At 49.1% G+C, this 18,901-nt stretch overlaps 1 protein-coding gene across 1 annotated transcript; it reads left to right on the top strand.

The window, feature by feature from the left end:
* The first annotated feature begins 8,358 nt into the window (after positions 1-8,358).
* On the top strand, positions 8,359-17,483 carry LOC120841294. The gene is made up of 3 exons (XM_042287990.1): positions 8,359-8,858; positions 15,728-16,067; positions 16,203-17,483. The coding sequence occupies exons 1-3, from the start codon at positions 8,359-8,361 to the stop codon at positions 17,481-17,483; spliced, it is 2,121 nt and encodes a 706-aa protein (XP_042143924.1).
* The last annotated feature ends 1,418 nt before the right edge of the window (positions 17,484-18,901 follow it).

Below are 18,901 nucleotides of genomic sequence, written 5' to 3'. Positions count from 1 at the left end.
CTTACTGATGATGGCATTCTTTTCCTTGTCGATGCATTGCTTCGCGGGGATGTCTTTTCGAGCAGTGTGCAAGCCTTTTCATGTAGAGACTTTGTTCGCCTCTCCTCCACGGTGAAAACAATGCGCACCAAGTGCCGGGCAAACTTGTGTGGTTGGAATTCGTAGTTTTTGTTGATTGTGGCCAGCAGTGTTGCAGTAACAGGTTTATGCGTGTTACCCACCAGAAAGAAATTGATTTGTGTGTGTGGATACTAAGGCCGCGCGATGCTTCTCTTCACGCTTGGTCGTTTCTGTACCACATCGCTCGCTTGTATTTGTGGACCGAGGCACAGAAATGAACACAAATTTTAAGCAAACTGCGAGAGTCCATACATTCGTGAAATAGCTTATTAGTGAAGTTGAAAGTACCGGTCGTGGTGATAATTTTCTCGTCGTAAACTTCTGCACGAGTTCGGCCGTCTCCACGCCACCAACAGTAGTAAGTTCGGTCGGCATCGAAATCGTTTACACTTTCGGGTTGGAAGTCCTTTATGGAAGAATTCAGCAGTTTTCTTAAAGCCATCCAGGACATACTTGACTCAGACGATATACATGATCAGCTCGGGTGCGGCAATAGAAACAGGACAGCGAATATGACAAACAAAATCATGAATGTACACAAAGTGAGGAAATGGGAATCCGGGTGACTCGGATCTCGGGAAAGAGGCGCGCATTATAATCTAGTAGTGGAGTAACTCGGTAACTCGCCCTTCCTGGTTACTACAGTAAACATAAATATGTATTTCAGGTATAATTTTTTATTCTGATATATTTGAACTGATAAATAAACATGAAATATGTTCCAACGCCTACAACGCTTTTGGCAATAAAGCACACATCCAGCCGTGACGCACCTGCGCACCGCGGGTGGCGCTAGCGCGCTGGGACAACTCTCCGGAGTTACGTTAATGACGAGTTGTGCCTGAAGCCACCGCACAAGTACTATGCACAAGTGCATGTGTTGATGTTTGTGCTGGACTTGCAATCATGTTATTTTTATGTCTACACATGCGGTGAGCACGATTCCACTGTGTTCGTTCCCAGGAACGACAAGTTTTTGAGCAATGCGATTCCCTCTCTAGAACGGTTTTATTTCAGCTGGTACTGCTAGTCCTTGCACAAAAGTACCAGCTCTAAGCATGTCAGTACAAGTGATGTAAAAGACAGAACAATAAAGTACTGCATTCAATTCACTGCAGACAATATGACTCGCGACAACGTTCCATGTGTTTTTTTGCATACTTGCCGGTCTTTTTAGGAAGTGGTGGTTTAGAACTACGCTGAAATGTAAAGTCCAGTACACAAAATATAATCTTGCAATCAGAATGTTTAGTTTTCTGCTAAAGTGTGTTATTTTTATTTGCTGTTGTTTTATTCTCATTGGCATAAACAATGCTACTTATAAAACGTGCTCCGATTTGACACTTTCATTATAGAATAGAACCACAAGGGCATGGAAAATACACTCGTTGCTATCAATCATCTTTGCATCTCGTAAAAAAGGTGTTAGCCATCTTTTACGGCAGGACATCACATATCATACAGAAACACTTAAATCAATCTCTGGCGCAGAATTCGGTTGCGGATAAGAAGCCTACGCTGGTACCCAGGAAGAGCCAACCCCACGAGAGAAATTGGAGCTCTGTACCTAGCCTCGCCATGCGTCTGAATGTACCTACATTTGCTGCCATTTATTCCTTTGGCTTGATAATGGCAGGTTGCAAATTTGCCAGCGTACAGCACATGTTGAAGCGTCATCCATCGGGGGGATCAGAGTAATGGGCACCGTTGTCCCGAGTATATTAATTCGCTGTATCATTCGCTCAACGTGAATTCGGACCTGGGCAAAGTAGTGTGTCGCACACTTCTGGCTCACTGAACTGCCCATGCACCGATAAAAAAGGCGGCATCACGAGCACCGCATCAGTGTCTGCCAGACTTTCCCTGATACCCGGAAAACATTTGTCAGCCAGTATTACGTCCCCGGGCTGCACAATGTTTCAGAACCTAGAGTCCACCGTAAAATGGATGTCGGAGCATCGGCCTCCGTACGCCATTGAACGGAAACAAATAGCCCCATTAGGGGTATAGCAACCAGAAACTTAAGAGTGTAGCCACTCACGTAGCTCGAGTACAGCACGCGCTGCTGGCCTACACTATTCGGCGTCTCTGTTCTCACTTCGTTGGAATCAATATTCATTTTGAATTTAAGCTAGTGGGCTTCAATACACTCTGGCAACATAGCCCCAGTGATGTGATTGCTGCGCCAATTGCGCCAAACTGCGCCAAGGGGCTAACCCTGCCACATCCTGCTACATTTCGCCAAAATATGGCTAATCTGCGCCAAGCCTGCGCCAAAGGACCAATTTTGGTCGCCTTTCAAAAACGGAACTAAACTGAAAACCGCAAGTGAGCATGCGTGAGCTTGGTGGCACAAAAGACGCCGCCGGACACAAAGTACCCTACATCAATTGCTATTCGGTCTTGCATGATTTTTCCCGTCGTCTCGCGTTTCGCGCTCTCGTCGTCTGGGAAATCTCATCCCGCGTCTTTTTTTTTTTCTTTTCTTTTTCTTTTTTTTTAAATATTTTTTGCGATAGACGCGTGCGTGTGCACACCCTCCGATGTTAGTGTGCCGAGTGCCAAACCTGCCGCGCGGCGAGAGTTAAAGGGATTGTCCGGTCGAAACCGGAAGTACTTAAGTTCTTGCGCTCGTTACGTCGAGGGAGCCTTCATGTAGACTAACATCATTTTTATTTTGATATATGATCTCCCGTTATTAATTAAACCTTTCATGAGCCTATCTACGAAACTGCACCCCGAATTTCGCCAGTGTCAATGGCTGACATCCGTAGGTGCTGCGTGACGTCACAAAACGCAAAGGTTTGTCGGATGGTCGGGATAACAAGCGTTGGTCGATGGATGTCTTGTATTTTGTTTCGAATTATATAGTCGCCAAGGCTACCCTACTTAAATACGGTTCTTTTAACGCAGTTCCCAAGCATGTGCAAAAAAAGTCACGCCTTTTAGCAGCAAATTACTCGCAGACAGCCACAAGCTTCGAGCAAACGTATATGCCGTTTCGAGCAAACACAACTGCGACGGCCACCGATCGAACTAGGGGCGCTTGCAAAGCAGAGGATGCAGATTTCGCCTCTGAAGCGGCACCTAAGTACACGAAGCGGCCTCTGGGTACACATGTGAGCGGATCCACTGGATCGGTGATGAGGCTGCGGATCGTTCCCTCAGAGGTGATGTCCGCGGGTCGGACACAAACGGCGAATCGTTCAAATGCATGTTGTCACTTGACTTGGAGAAGCTTGGTGAATCGTAGTCACGCTCCACTTTCACAAGCGGGTCAAACAGAATCGGGCTGCACGCGTGCTAAATACAGCTTAAGGCCCGTTCACACTCTTGCGACTGCTTGCGACCTCTTAAACCTGGGTTCCTTAAAACTTCTTAAACCAGAGAACACACTGGCGCCATCTATTGGGAAGCAGTGTAAACTCGGCGGTCCGGCATATTTTTTTTTTTTATTTCTCGAGCAATATCCTTTCTTTTTTGGCTCGAAAAACTTTTGTCAATGTTATAAACGAGCCTTTCTATGGGTATTACGCACTATTGACCTCGGAAATCCCGCAAAACCTTCGCTTTTGTGAAATGCAGTTCTAGGGTCACCGCATAGATGGCGCCACAATGTCAGTGTGTTCCCTCATTCTAGAAACATTTAAGAAGTAAAGGCCCGTTCACACTCTTGCGACCGAGTACGACTGAGAGAGACGAGATCTCTTAAAACTTCTTAAATGTTTTTAGAATGAGGGAACACACTGGCATTGTGGCGCCATCTATGCGGTGAGCCTGGAACTGCATTTCACAAGAGCGAAGGTTTTGCAGGATTTCCGAGGTCAAATGTGCGTAATACCCATAGAAAGGCTCGGCTATAACATTGACAAAAGTTTTTCGAGCCAAGAAAGAAAGGATAATGCGCGAGAAATAAAAAAAAATATGCCGGACCGCCGAGTTTACACTGCTTCCCAATAGATGGCGCCAGTGTGTTCTCTGGTTTAAGAAGTTTTAAGGAACCCACGTTTAAGAGGTTGCAAGAGTGTGAACGGGCCTTAAGAGATCTCGTCTCTCTCAGTCGTACTCGGTCGCAAGAGTGTGTACGGGCCTTTATGGTATCGTTTCCAGATGTTTGGTTTCGGTATCGCTGCATAATCAAATTGATTGATCCGATTTGGGTGAGGAGTGGATGGACGTAGTTTAATATCGTTGGCACAGCATCACACGTATACCTCAGCGAGCCTCCTGTCCGCTTAGAGCTCAGCTCGTTGCTCTCTTCTGTGAGATGATTGCTGCATAAGCGGGATCTCGATCTTGACAGGAACCTAGTCCCTACGCACGGCGACGATCCACTTCGCTCGACACTGCACATCTCGCGGAAAAGTGTGACACGTCATGTCTTGGCTTGCATGTGCTGCCCGGTGGTTGTGGCACCCAACCGCGCAACAAAAATCTCACCCAACTACGAAAAAAGTCGAGCACAACAACAAAAACGAAGCACGCTGAGGCAGACGAAAATGCTCGCTTTGTGTTTTATGACGTCAGAGCTTCAATGTTGCCAACAAAAACAGCGTTTACGCTAGAATGCGATTAAAGCAGCATAAATTCAATTACTCACGCAGAGGGACATATAAAATTCAGATATTGCGCGTACGATCCGTCTCGAGGCAATAACAATGATATTCAATTGTTTTCTCGGATACAAAATTTGACCGGACAATCCCTTTAAGGTACGTTTATACTCAAACGTAACATCGACGGGCGTGGCGCAGCCCGCACAGATACGGATTGGTCGCAGATATCGAGTTTCTGGTTGCCGGCCAATGAACGGCGCGCGTTCTGCGCTACGCTGCGTTCACTGCGCTCAACGTCGGAGTATAAACAGCCCTTTACTTGCGCGGCTAGAGTTACTTCGTGAGCTGAAGCGCTCGCGCGACCACCTTCGCCGTGATCGCGCGACGTCGTATGTGTCCGTCCCCACGTCGCTACAGATATGGCGCTTTCTAAACTGAAACGCATCGACATTCCTGCTCTTGTTTAAATCATACGCTGCTATAAAGATCCCTCCTTAACTCAATGACTGCTTGGCGAAGTTTTGATTACCTAGGTTTTTCTCGATAAGCTTTCTTTCGAGAGGGACCCCAGTACGTGAGAAATCTGCCGCGAAAGAAAGTTGATGACGAGAAGTGAGCTAAAGCAAAGAAGGCAATGTCTGCACGCTGAACCCGCACACCGCGCTTGTTTGTCTCGAGTTCAGTCGTTGCACAAATTTAAGCGCTCCAAGAACTTTTTTACCCTGATTCGATCGCAATGTCTTGCATCGATACGCTCAGGTTCTTTTTTTCTGTGTGTTTAGCCTGTACCTCGCCTGCCGGCCTGGCAAGCACGCTCCGCTGGACTGTTTATTGTCGTCTGCTGGACAGTTACATTTTGCATACTATTTTGGGAACCAGTTGGCGACGGAGCGGAGTGGCATGGTTTCGGTTTTGATTGAGCAGCCGTTGCTTCCGCGCGCGTGACGAAGCACGTGTAACTGCAAGCCTGCCGAAGTTGCCCTCACGAGGAGGTGAACATGATTGCACGAGAGGCACCAGCCGGGACGCTTGCAATCCATTGTTTTACATTTGCTTACTTTTTATAAAAATCTGCCACGTCTGGAACCAGTAAAACAATAGCAAGTTTTTTTTTTTTTCTTTTTTTTTTTCGGAATTGCTCGGCATTGCCTACAGCACTGTATACTTGTGGGATGTCTCAGCAGCAAACACACAGGCAGTGAGTTCCGCCCCAACACGTCACATCACAACACAACACATAGTGCCCTTCGTTTGTCCAGCACTTAAAACAAATATTTATTTTTCTAAGAATATATTCTCCACAAGTCACTTTTTTAGCTTTGAAACACTGTCTTGGCTGCTCCAAAGGCTACATTTGCTGCTCCAAAACACTGTTTTGGCTGCTCCAAAATGTGCTCCAAAATGGCTTAGACCAATCACATCACTGTAGCCCGCATAATGCTAAATGGAGGCCGAAAACTCCACCTCGCTGTCGCAGCAGTCAGCGTTGTTAGCACAGCTCGAAAGTGGCGTGATGCCGTTGTTCTGTCAACACTAAAAGTACACCAAGTGCAGTGTAGCTCAACCCGAGTTTCAGCTTCATTAGAAAGAAGAGCAGCCGGTTCCCCAGCGTCAAACACAGCTCCGCTCAGGGACAAGGGGCAGCATGCTCAAAAACAAAGCAAATGCACTCATGCTTAAATTTCAAATGCCTTGTAACGAATCCTCTGAATGTTGGACGCCTTCATGACCTCCGAAGAAACTTGTCCTCTCAGCTGGACCTGAATATTTGAAGATACCCATGGCCGGTGCTGTGTCCTAAAGTCGCAAACTTCGCGATGTGTGATTTGTGTGCAACCATCTCCACCTTCGAGGAAGCACGTGTAGGCTGCAAAGCCTCGACTGTAAGTACCGAGATCATCGGTCTGGATGTCCTTAAAGAGCATTTCCTATTTTGCGAATTTAGAGAGGCCAGCCATGAAACGTGCATTGTTTTGGTGCTGAAAGACAGGTGCTCTAAGGGAGCTAAGGCTCTATGTGTGCACTGCGGCGTGTGTTACAATCACCGTACTAATTTTGATCTGCCACAGAATTAGTCTTTCCGCTATTGGCAGTGAGTGGCTGTAACTAGCATCCCGGATTCCCTGACCCCAACTGCGACGGCGCAGGTCAGTCGGCACATATTTTTTTATTATCCGACTAGCTCGGCTTTTGATATGCAGATTTAGTGAATGACATATCACCTGGTTTTCTGATGCTTTCCCGAGTTTCTGTTTCAAAATACCACCTCCCAACAAAAATTAAAAAGAAAAATTGGGTTCGATTTTTGGTCTGGTTATGCAAAACTAAGATATTGATTCCTCTACGACTTTTTGAAGAGCTGGTTATCTTAGCTCGCGTCTCCAGTTTAGCATTGTCCTGACTTCGATGTATTCTGGTTTGTGTCAGATACCTTACTTGAACCGCAATAAACTCACTTACTTTGTTATTATTGGCGAATCTCACTTCGAGTGATCCATTCGACGGAGAGTGCAGTAGCACTTCCCATGATCATAAAAATCATTAAAGCAAAAGCGAAAGAAGTGTCGAAAGCACGAGCCAGGTTTTTTTTTTTTTAAATGCACGGTGTTCTTTACCTTCCGATTGGCTCATACTCGAGTATATTTTTTTATTATTTTTCTACCTTTCGGGGTCTGCATAAAATCAATGCCGGCTCAGACTCAAGTAAATAGCGTACCGAAGCAAAATCGATTTCATAGTACGGCTGTAACCGTAACAAAGCTGCCAGTTTTTCGGTTTGAGTTCCTACTTTTCAGCTTCTGTTGCATTTTGCTGCAATCAAAAGATGGCTGGGAACAAGTCAAAATAACAACCAACTCACCACTGAACACTTCTTCTGAAGTTCTACAGCTTTACGCAGCAGCTCCAATTCCCGTTGTGGGCTTCCACTGCAATCTGAATCATGCTTAGAAAACACTGGGCTGGTTCCACCTGTAGATGGTAATCCTGAAGATCCTGCAGTTGAGGCAGCTGAACATGTTGATCGCTCCCACCACCTGCAAACAAGTATGCACAATCAAATACATATCTGCTAATTTTGCGCTATACACTTCCTATCAGAATACTGAGAATCGCAGGTGTCATGTCACATGTTCAATGCCATAGAAGGACGAAATGAATGCCATGGACTCCCAGTTGGGCGAAAAGGTTCCGTTTACAAGGTACACTTTAAGTGCGACATTGTCATCTTTGGTGTGTCATTAGAGCGATTTGAGAAGTGGTTTGCAGAGAAGGCCTCTAGGCCTCATAGAGGCTTCTTAGAGAGCTCTAGGCCTCTAAAAAGCACTTATTTATGTCAAATTATTTTTAAACACCACCGCCACCCCACCGAGCACCACCCGTGAGGGCAGCTCAAACACCACCACCACCGCCACCGCCACCGCCACCGCCACCACCGGCAAAAGCGCCACCCGCGAGGGCAGCTCAAAAACCACCACCACCACCCCAAGCGCCACCCGCGAGGGCAGCTCAAACACCACCACCACCACCCATATTCTCTGATGACGAAGACGCGGAGTATCTGGTACTCGATAGTTATAGCGCCTCGTCGTCGTCTGCGTCTCCACCACCCATTTCGTCGCCTACCCATCCCGCAGCTAGAAAGAAAAGGGACTCGGAATTGGACGACGCCTCTGACCGCGCAATGTTGTTTACAAACGAAGAATACGGAATGATGGAGTCACCGGCATCGAGCGCTATAGAAACCCCCAGGTATTATGGCGTGACGCCGTTTCACGTTCCGCAATACAATTTTGAACTGGCCGAAAGTAACGCGGACAAGGTGGAAGCCATCAGGCGACAGTTTAGAGAAATCTTGGGCCCTATGACGATCGAGACCTTAAACCATTACACGGTAGATCAGGGTTTTGCCTACAAACTCGAACGCGCCTTTGAAGAACTCGGCGCGTTGCGCCAACGCGAATTCCTCTACAAGGCGCTCGTGGCAGTTAAGCGCATGACCAGGGTGGACGTTGCCTTTCGCAACGTGATCGAGTTTATAAATTTTGTGCTGCGCCGAGACGACTACAGGGTCATGAACGTCGTGTTGAAAGACAACAAAATCGACGTCGAGTGCTACGAACGGGTCGACATCGTGGAGAAGCAAATCTGCAAGCGGCAGTGGCGAGTCGAATTTAAAGAAAAGTATGGACGAGAACCGAGCCTGGCCGAGGAACTGTCCAGAGATCGCGACTTGAACGCTCGAGCGTTGTGTGATGCGGTGATGGATTACGAGGGAGGGCCCTCGATACTACAATTATAAAAATGATGGAATCGGACTCGCAGAAAAAAATATTGAGGAAATTCATCGAGGACTTTGTGATTGGTGAAGACATTTGGGAACACACTGCCGTCGTTTATAAACCATATCAACACCTGTACACGGGCGACGTGTTGCGATACTTGCGGATTCAAACGGCCATCCGAATGATCATGGACGACGAGCAAAAAAACCTACGAGAGCCCTATGAGACGCTCTGTTTGAAAACATATCCACGTTCGTTCGTTTCGAGAGAATGAAGAATAAGCGTCGACGGACCGGCGCCCGCCGGACAAAGAAGACGGGTGAGGGATTTTATTCCCTGACAAAAGTCCCGGACATTAGTAGTCTACCGACAGACATGCGATTGGAAATTGAAAAGTCCTTTACTCCTAATCCGAAATTGAAGACTCAGCTAAATAACCTTCTTCTGAGAAAGGCGATCTTACAATACTGTAAGCAGCGTCAGTACGACATATCGCAGTACCCGACAAACGTTCTGGCCAAACGCTACAAGTTTAGAGAGATACCCCGCGACGTCCGCGAACACTTTGAAAAGGGAGTCGTCACCCACAACTCTGTCACCAAGCACCCGCTTTCGACAACGTTTCGCGAAAACGCCATCGCCGTCAAGGTCTCTTCTTACGTGAACAAACTCAAGAACAAAGAGCGTCTTCCGACGCGCGTTCCAGAAAATGTCGAGGCTCTGTTGAGAGGCATGGCTTTTAACGAGTAAATAAAAATGGTCAAATGTTCCAAGTGCGGTTTCTCGAAACGAACCGCCAGAACAAAGTGTTCGAGATGCAACAGGAACGGTCGTAGACTCGATACGAGAAAGCCGTATCGCCTCGAACATTTCACCAAGGAAGATCAAAGGCGCATTCTCGGCTCCATGCGGGTTAAACGAGGACAGAGTCCAACCTACCTGAAACTTTTATTGGGGAAACTAATTCAGGCCTTTGCTCGCAAACACCGACTGCCGGCGTCATGTCCGATCAATCGAGCCAGGCACGCGCTGATAACTCACGCGATCCTCGACAAGATTCGACCATCGAGTCAAAGAACGAGGAGGAGTCGTAGCAAGAGCGTCGCGCGGCGGAGGACTAGGAGCAGGAGCGGAAGCGTCGCGCGGCGGAGGAGCAGGAGCGGAAGCGTCGCGCGGCGGAGGAGTAGGAGTAGGAGCGTTCTCTCCTCGGGTCGAAGAAGAGGAAGGAAGAGGAGTCGCAGCGTCGGCAACAGGAGGAGCCGTAGCATTTCAATCAACCGAGGCCGACTCGGTCGCAGCGTCAGTGTCGGTAGGCGAACAATGTCCAGAAACGCCAGCAGCGACTCCAAGTACATGTATCCCGTGTAATAAAAAAATGTATCAAGTGCGCGTGGATTATTCTTTCGACCAACTCCCGCCGAGCCTGCTCAGGTTTCTCACGAGCGCTCACGAGGGGTTGCGGTCGGACAAGAACCGTCTCATAAAGCGTGCCAACGACGTGATCAGAGACTTTCAGGTCTTTAAGATGCACAAGCGCAGCGCCCCAATTTTCGTCAATCAATTTCCAGTTCACGTGTTGAATGACATGTACTCGATAGTGCCCGTGCGTAACAAGAAGGGCGACGTCATGTGCGGAAGGGAGTACGCCGAAACGGCCAAGGCTATTCGATCTAACTCGTTCTATCCCGTGTTTAAAGCGAGAAGCGACGGCGCAGCCCTGTTGGAAACCAAAGTCGGTAGGACCACCGGAGATAATCATTCGCCCTACGTTTCGGGAGTCTTGGTGGACGTAAACATTGACAAGATATCTAGCAAGTTTCACGACGTGGTCACCAGCCGCTCGATCAAGGTGGGGCAGTGGATCGACGTGATTCGCGACCCACCGCCGTCCTTTCTGGAAACCATAGTCGTGGCCTACGAGATGGTCGAGCTAGGCGAGTTGTATAGGACAATAAACGGCGACTTTACAAACTTGCCCACGCACGACACGTATTATTCCGACAACATCGTGCACCGAGAGTCTGGTGCAAAGTTTCGTCCAAACGCGCGCGACAACGTGCGAAAGGAATTCAAGTATCGCGTTTCCAATCGCCCCAACTACAGGATCGTGGACGACTCGGAAAAGAGACCGCTGGGTCCGTCCACGGATAGCTTCTTCCATTCGACCGGCGGAGGCCGCTACAAATCGACTCTGCGTACCAGACGGACGGTGTACGAGACAAATAATAATAATAATAATAATGAGCCCAAGTTTCACGGAAATTCGGACGACGACTACGCTGAGCGCAACGTGGATAGCGACGACGACGCTGAAGACGGTGACGACGGTGACGACGACGTCAGTGACGAGATCAGGCGCTACAAGTACAAGAGATACTACACCGAAAGCGATCACATTATGCGAGCTTTGCGCAACGTCTAGTACGTGTCTTTTTTGAAATAAACAAACAATCATTCGAGAGGCTTTATTTTTCTACATACACAAAACGTACGTATATATACGCGCGCCTGCCGAAGCGCGTCGACAAACGTAGAACATGACCGGAGTAGCATCCAGCGTGTCCAATGTGTTTCGCGAGGCCACCAAGTTTGATCAATCGCGAACCTTCGACTGGAGCAGAGTAGTGGCCAACGTTTATTCGGAAGACTCAAATGAGGAAGAGTTTGAACGAGAGAGGGTCGTCCTGTTCTCCGAAATTTGTAAACTTTCTCATGTGTCCGCGAACGCTCTGACCGTTTTGGACCTTGTCGACTATCCGACCTTGGAGGACGCACAATTGTTGTACATTGTTTGTACGTATACGCACCTCAAGACCATACTCCTGAGGAACGCCCCCCTATTGTCAAACTCTGCTCTACAATACTTGGCGACCTACGCTCAATCTCTCGAACATCTTCAAATCAGCAACAACGGTGGCCGTATCAGGAACGAGGGATTGATTCATCTGGCTCCTTTGCGTCGACTCAAGAGTTTGTGTCTGACTGGAATAAGAAACGCCAGTCGAGCTGTCCTTCGAGTGATATTGCAGAACAACGAATCTATATACGCTATCTTGGTGATAACGACGGAACTCTTCGCCTCTAAAGATAACGTGACGCACTTTGTCTTTTGCGCTTCGAATCAGTTGAGTCAGGAAATGTACGATTTTGTTTTTTGTAGCGAAACGTTATCTCCGTTTTCAGATAGCGAGTGAGGGTATATATATATATATGTACTCGCACGTACTACGCTTACAGCAAAGCTAACCCTACCCTCTCCCCCGTCATCACGACACGACACGACTACTACCCTATAACCCAAAGCGACAATGGCTCGACTAGACAGGTCCCCATCTCTCCCGCTGGCCGACACCTGCGTACAAGTGTTCGCTCAGTCCAGAGTGTCAAGCGCGGTGGATTGGAAAACAGTGGTGCTTAGTATATACCACGAAGAAGAGGGCTACGCTTGGGACAACGTGGAAGGGTAAATTCACTGTGCGTATACCGAAATTTCAATATTAAGAAGCTTTCCTACGCACATCACATTCTTGGAGTTGGTGCACTATCCAATGCTGCGAGACCGCCACGTCAGTGATTTGGTTCGTTTCTACCCGAACATCAAGACTTTGCTCCTACGTCACGCACCCGGCTTGACCAACGACTCTGTAAAGTGCTTAGCGGACGGTCTACCTAATTTGACTCACTTGCAGATTGATCGTGCCTAGACCTAGACGACGAAGCCTTGATGTATCTCGCAGAAAAGAGGATCATCGACGTTGGCATACGGAGCCTCTGCATGACCGGACTCGGATTTATACGCCGAGAAACGCTTCACCAATTTCTCAACGTGCATCGAAGACTGACTACTCACCGCTAGAGACGTCCCCAACAAGGACGTCTACCTTGGTGAATACACTTTGTGTATTTCTAGCACAGTGTCTCCGTCACTAAGAAACATTGCGCCAACCGACCTAGACGTTATCGAAGGTGTGGACGGTGTTGTGGGTGACATCGAGTACCAAGACCTCGACAGTGACGACGGTGACGGTGACGACGGCTACAGTGACGACTACGACAGTGACGCCGACGAATATCTCGAATCGGACGACGACAGAATGCTGGGTCCGATCGTCCTAAACACCTTCAACTACGACGAAGGAGAAGACTCAATGGGCGAAGAAGACGACTGAGTTATGCTTGAAAATAAATATTTCGCGTGCTTATATTTTTGAGTCACGAATCGTTCTTTTGCATGCACACTACACTAGTGCCAGTACAAATAGTTTATTTAATGAATTCGATACATTCCACTCACTGCAGATTTACAAAGGCAACACACAGATTGCTCTCTCGAATTGTAAATCATTGGAAATAGACAATTTAAACATAAGGCGGCGTGGGCACAGGGCAAAGTAACTATACACACCGGACAGTTCATGCAGACGACGCAAATCGTCGTGGACGGATCGGACCGCTTCATGGAGATGCTCGTCTTGTCGATGCGCGTGGGATACGGACGTCCTACGCTCAGCGCCGAAAAAGAATCGCTGTTTTCGAGAAAGGACTTTAGCTTGTTCGGACAGGAAAGATCAAACTTGGAAGTGGCCAATGCTGTTATAAAGTCTAGGCTGTATTTGTTTGAGACAAACTCAATGTCCTTGGTATATTCTAGCAACCAAAATAAATCGCTATTTCTATACACGTCGGACACCTCCTTGATGTAGGTTACGCTCGCGCACAATCGAAGATAGGGGCAGCAAGGGTTGTACTTGGCGTGTTCCTCGACTGGGTCGTCGTAGTCGGCTTCCCACGAAAGCAACCGAAGTCCGCAACAAAAGCATTCCACGGTCCGATCGGTCAGGTAATAAAATCCCGCAGATGCCATGTAATCCACGTCAAAGACGTCTTCTTCTTTCGGCCGAGCGTCGAAGGAGGCGAACCTCGCAGTGTAAGTCTGAAACTCGGGCCTAAAGGCAAGCGCTCGTTCGGTCACCACCGCCGAGACATCTGGACTCAGCGTGCGTAGCGGTGCGTCACAGTCGGATTCGTGCAGTCCTTGGGGAAGTGTTTCGTCCGAGGCCACGATAGTAGAGAGTTGAGTCTTTTGCTGGCACATCGAGCAGCTGAGAATCCGCTTCTCCGGATCGTAGGCGAGTCCTGCCATGGCAAAGTCCTTGGGTGTGGGGGTACTGTTGCGCAAAGGCCACGTCGCAAAAGTTTTAAAGTCGGACATCACCTTGGCCACAGTCGGGTCGTGGTCGAACAGTCTCCAGTAGAAAGACATGTTCTTAAGCAAAGTAGACTCTAGAAATAAAGTCGATTTTGAGTCTACGGGCCTTGCAATGTTTGAATAATATGGTGCAGTCGAAACACGACACGCAGTGTCCGCACGGCAAGTAGGCAATGTTAGCCGGAGCCTTCATGCATACGATGCACCTCTTAGTTGATTCGTCTCGTGACTTTATAGCGGAATAGTGCGTATCACAGATCGCGCTATCTATCACAAAGTTACCCCACCTACCGATAGCCTTGTGATCGAACGAAGGAAGGGCGTTCACTGGCTCAAACAGAGTGTGACTGCCCAACGGAGTCGCCTTGCTGCTCCGAATGGCACTCACCATCGCCGATACGTTCAAGGGATGCGTCAGGTTGGCCGTGTACAGAGTACTCATAGTCCTGTTGCGGAACTTTGGGTCCTTGACGAGATCGTCGATCTCGGGAAAGTGAGACGCCCAGTACATCTCGCTCCTGTAAAACTTTTCGACTGCATCGTGCACGTAGTAATAGGTCTTGTTCACTCGTAGAAACACGCAATTGGGGGACCTGCGGGCGTGTAGCAGCCACGGATCGTCTTCTTCGCAGTCGAGGATCGAAAATACTTGCACCCCGCAGTAGAAACAAACGAATATGCGGGTCACTATCTGTTCGCGGGAGAGGTAGCCCTGCTCGTCGTCGTGCGAGCAGAAAAAGCCGGCCTTGGCGAACGCAGGGCCTCGAACATCGTGAAAGGTCTTGGCTCGAATCTTCTCGTCGACGTATCTCTTGTAGACCGGGTGAGAGTAGCTCGGCAAGACGGACACGACCCTTGCTACGTTCAGCCGCGGGTCTCTGTACTGCTCGAGAAACTTGCACGGCATTCGGCGGTGAAGGTCCATCGGGTGAAACGTGAGCGTCTCCCAGTCCTGTTCGGCGACTTGAAATTTGCAGTGCCGACAGTAGATGTGTTTCCGGTCAGCGCAATATTCTAGGCCGGCATAGGCAAAGTCTCGAGGCGTGGCTCTGGTGCGAAGTCGCCATTCGGCGAACGTCTTGAAGCGACGCACGACTTCCTTGCTTATGGGATCCGTAACGAGGTGCGCCATAGCGACGATAATGAGAGGAGCCCTCTACTCGGTGCGCAATATATATTCTCTCCATATCTAGGTTCACCTCGACTGGGAGCGGAGTCGACCTCCCATAGGCGGTAGCAATTTTGTTTATTATAAAAATGTCTGTCGCAGAAAATTTTTTAGACCTGTTGAAAAAGGGACGATGTCAACACTCGGTGAATCACGAAGACGCCACCGATATTTTATTACCCGTATTCCGGCAGCGGGGAAATCAAAACGTGTCTTACAGGAGAGATGGCGATAAATACGTGCCCACGCTCCCGAACGACACGTCGACCTTACTCGGCTACTCGTCCAAGAAACTCATGCAGCACATTACCAAGGCGCGCACGACGCTCCTGACCAACGGAGATGTGGAACCGGTTGCAGATATGCTCTTTCGCGTTTTCGAGCTCGGTAGTAACATACTGATGACGGTCGACAAGGATCAGATGGCCATCCAAACGCTCCTGAATGACAATACAGTATTTCACTGCGTAATGGGAATCGAATACGTACGAAACAGTCTCAACATACTTAGGAAAACCTCTTCCTCGTCGACCACTCAGCGCGTCATCAGGGATCTGAAGCCGTTCGTGGACGCGTACGCTACTGCCATTCTGCGCCTGCTACTCCTCTACATCGAAGGGATATTTTCCCATGCGCGCGAGGCGACTCGCGGTATGGCGGTGGGCGCAAGTACGGCAGCCAAGATTACGGCGGTCATGCTAGTATCCCTGTGCAACTACGCGGCGGTGCGCGTAAAGTGCAACCCCATCTTTCAGTTTGAGAGCGCCATGGGCCACAACTGGCTCGACGTGGCCAACGGTCTCAGCCTCGTGCACAGGATCACGCAGCCACACACCGTCAACGAAAACATTGTCGGGGCCATTCGCGTAAAGTTTTCGCAAAACAACAAGCCACAGGACGTCATCAACCTCCTGGTCGAAGAGAGCAACAGGTTGTACACGAGTAACGTCGAGAACGGAGTGTACCGCTGCGACACCGACTACATGACGCTCCGGACCGTCATGCCGGCCGAGCGGGTCACGGACGACGTCAACATCATCGATCCGGCCATCTCTACGACGCTGCGTGACCACAACGAGCTCATCATGAAGAGTTCCGACACGATCCCCGTGCCGCGTACCAACCACTACGTGCTAGCCCTGCAGAAGGAGAAGGCGCCGGCCACCGAGGTGTCGGTCCTTAACATCGCCTCCATCATAGAACAGTGCATGAGCAACGGGCGCGTGGACTCTCGCTTCGTCGAAGTGCACAAACAGTCGGACCAGGGCACGCAGGAGCACAACAAATTTTACAGCCAGGCCTGTTGCGTCTCGCCCCGTAACCTCGGTCTGTTTCTACAGTGCCTAAACTTTGAGATGATGGACTCGGACATGTTTGGGGCCACCTTACAGTGCCTCAAGATGACCAAGGGCATACCCACTCCGCGCCAGGAAGAAATTGCCACCTACTCAAACACGGCGCTATTTCGGATGGCCACCAACCTGTTTTATCACACGCGTTTCTGCAGGAGCTACCGCGGCGAAAACACCTACCTGTACGACTCGCGCTTCTTTAACGACTTTCTACTCTGGGTCCAGTCGCCCAACTGTCTGGAACACCACATCTCGCCTAGCGTGTCGTCGTCCATCATCTCGTGGTGCACGTCCATGTCTACTGCCATGCACACTACGCGCGACGCCAACGGAGCGAAGTGCGCCATGGCGGCCATATCCACGTGCGAGGTGGACCAACGCGTACTAGCCGACTTTTTGAACATGTTCATCAAGCTCTTTATCGAGGACGAGACCGAGATTAGCGTCATCAACAAGAAATTTCTCGAGAAGGAACTACTCGAGGCTTTTGCCTCCGTGTCTAATTGCTACAACCTGTTTAGGGGGCAGTTTGTTTCGGCGACGGCCTTGCGCCTCTTCCTAGCCCGTTGTAGGTGGTCCGTGGCCGACGACGTGGAAGTCATCGTTCCGGTCGAAACAAAGTTTCTCAACAGACTGATATGCGACAGCGACGACCTGTTGTCCAACTCGATGCGAGACAAGCCCCGTAAAACCATGGAAGACGTCTCCACGATGATGGCGCCGCTACTCTCCAATCCATCCACGTCCGCGCCTCACAGCAAGGACGACGACAGCAACGTGCCCATATGCATTTGAAATAAATAACCGCCAACGCCCCCATATACATTAACAAAAAGGTTCGGTGACTGATTTGAACGATCGAGGGAGTAAAATGTTGAAACAGGTCACGTTCGTCGATATCTTTTCGCAACAAAAAATGAGGACCCTGCGAGACTATCTCCATTGCGAACTGGACCTTTCGGTATCGATACCCTATAAAATCTGGATCGCTATCGCAAATTTCTTTATTCAAAACAACGTCCCATCGGTCGTAGAGGGAGCAGAGTGTTGTCAGAAAGACAGCTCGTCGTCCAACTATCTACTCGTCTTTTCATACAGGGACAAGGACGCCAACCGAGTGGTGGTGGACTGCATAAACTTCATCAACGTGCTGCGCGATCTCAAGGTGCACGACGTGATATGCACCAAGCACTACGTCTACCTCTACGTCCGTCACTCGTCGGCGCATCACAACGTGCATGCAATTCTACCCTTTCTCCACCACGTTCTGCAAAGCTATGTAAACGACAAGACGACCACTTTGCCACTCGATTACACTTTCGATCCCCTGGAAGAACAAGAATCCTTCTTCGACGTGATTCCAGTCACGTACCACGGCACCTACGAGGTGACCACCTCTCTACCGGCGCTCGTGGCCAAAATCAAACCCAAGGAAGACGGACAGTATGTGTCAGATCGCCTTTATTGCGAGAAGCATTGGATGTGTCTACACAATCTGGTCGTCTTGAGGCTCGTCGACTGTTTCTACTACATCACTATACAGAAATTGCAGATATTAAAAGATGTTACAAAGTCAAACATTACGTCCACCAACGACTATGGCATTTACAAAGTGTCGTATTACAAGAAGTGACTCGCTTTCGCTTGTGTTTGTCTGCTTTGCCTAAAATAAACGCTTACGCTAGCTTGCACGCTGCTATACATCTGTATCTCTATATGTGTGCGTCTGTGTGTGTGTGTGTCCAAACAAACGTTCTTTTATTCACAACATGTCGTTGTAAATGGCGTCGAAACTAGGAAATCGAAGGTTGCTCAGTCGCCGCTTGTTCTTCTTATAGGCCCGTCTGATGAGGCTAGTGGTGAACGTGCGAGACCAGTCGCTGCTCTGTCTAAAGATGCACAAGACGCGTCGTAGATCCATCGTCTTGATGCAGGGACACAGACAGCGGGTCTCGTACCACTTGTAGACGGCAGCAAGGGCTTCCACGTCCGACCAATTGTCGTAGTCGTCATCAAACTCCATAGCACCCATCATGTAGAGCGCCGAAAGCGCCTTGATGGCGCTGGAAACCGCAAGGTGTTCGCCGCTAGATTCGATAACGTAAGCTCGTATGTCCACCGCAGATTCCAACGCGTCGCTGGCCTTTAGGGCCCTTATGACGCTCGCAACGTCGGCGAGACTCACGCGGCACGCCTTGTTCTGCCCCATGGTC

The sequence above is a fragment of the Ixodes scapularis genome, unplaced genomic scaffold (assembly GCF_016920785.2).
Source record: "Ixodes scapularis isolate PalLabHiFi unplaced genomic scaffold, ASM1692078v2 ptg000827l_1___fragment_3__unscaffolded, whole genome shotgun sequence".
NCBI lineage: Eukaryota > Metazoa > Arthropoda > Arachnida > Ixodida > Ixodidae > Ixodes > Ixodes scapularis.
The sequence above is the reverse complement of the archived record's forward strand: the minus strand, read 5'-3'. Positions and strand labels throughout refer to the sequence as shown.

Coding starts and splice junctions, on each gene's coding strand:
- LOC120841294 (XM_042287990.1), top strand. CDS start 8,359: ATGTTGTTTACAAACGAAGAATACGGAATGATGGAGTCACCGGCATCG. Junction 8,859..15,727: donor CGAGTCGAATTTAAAGAAAA/GTATGGACGAGA, acceptor CGAGCTCGGTAG/TAACATACTGATGACGGTCG. Junction 16,068..16,202: donor GCAACTACGCGGCGGTGCGC/GTAAAGTGCAAC, acceptor GGGGCCATTCGC/GTAAAGTTTTCGCAAAACAA.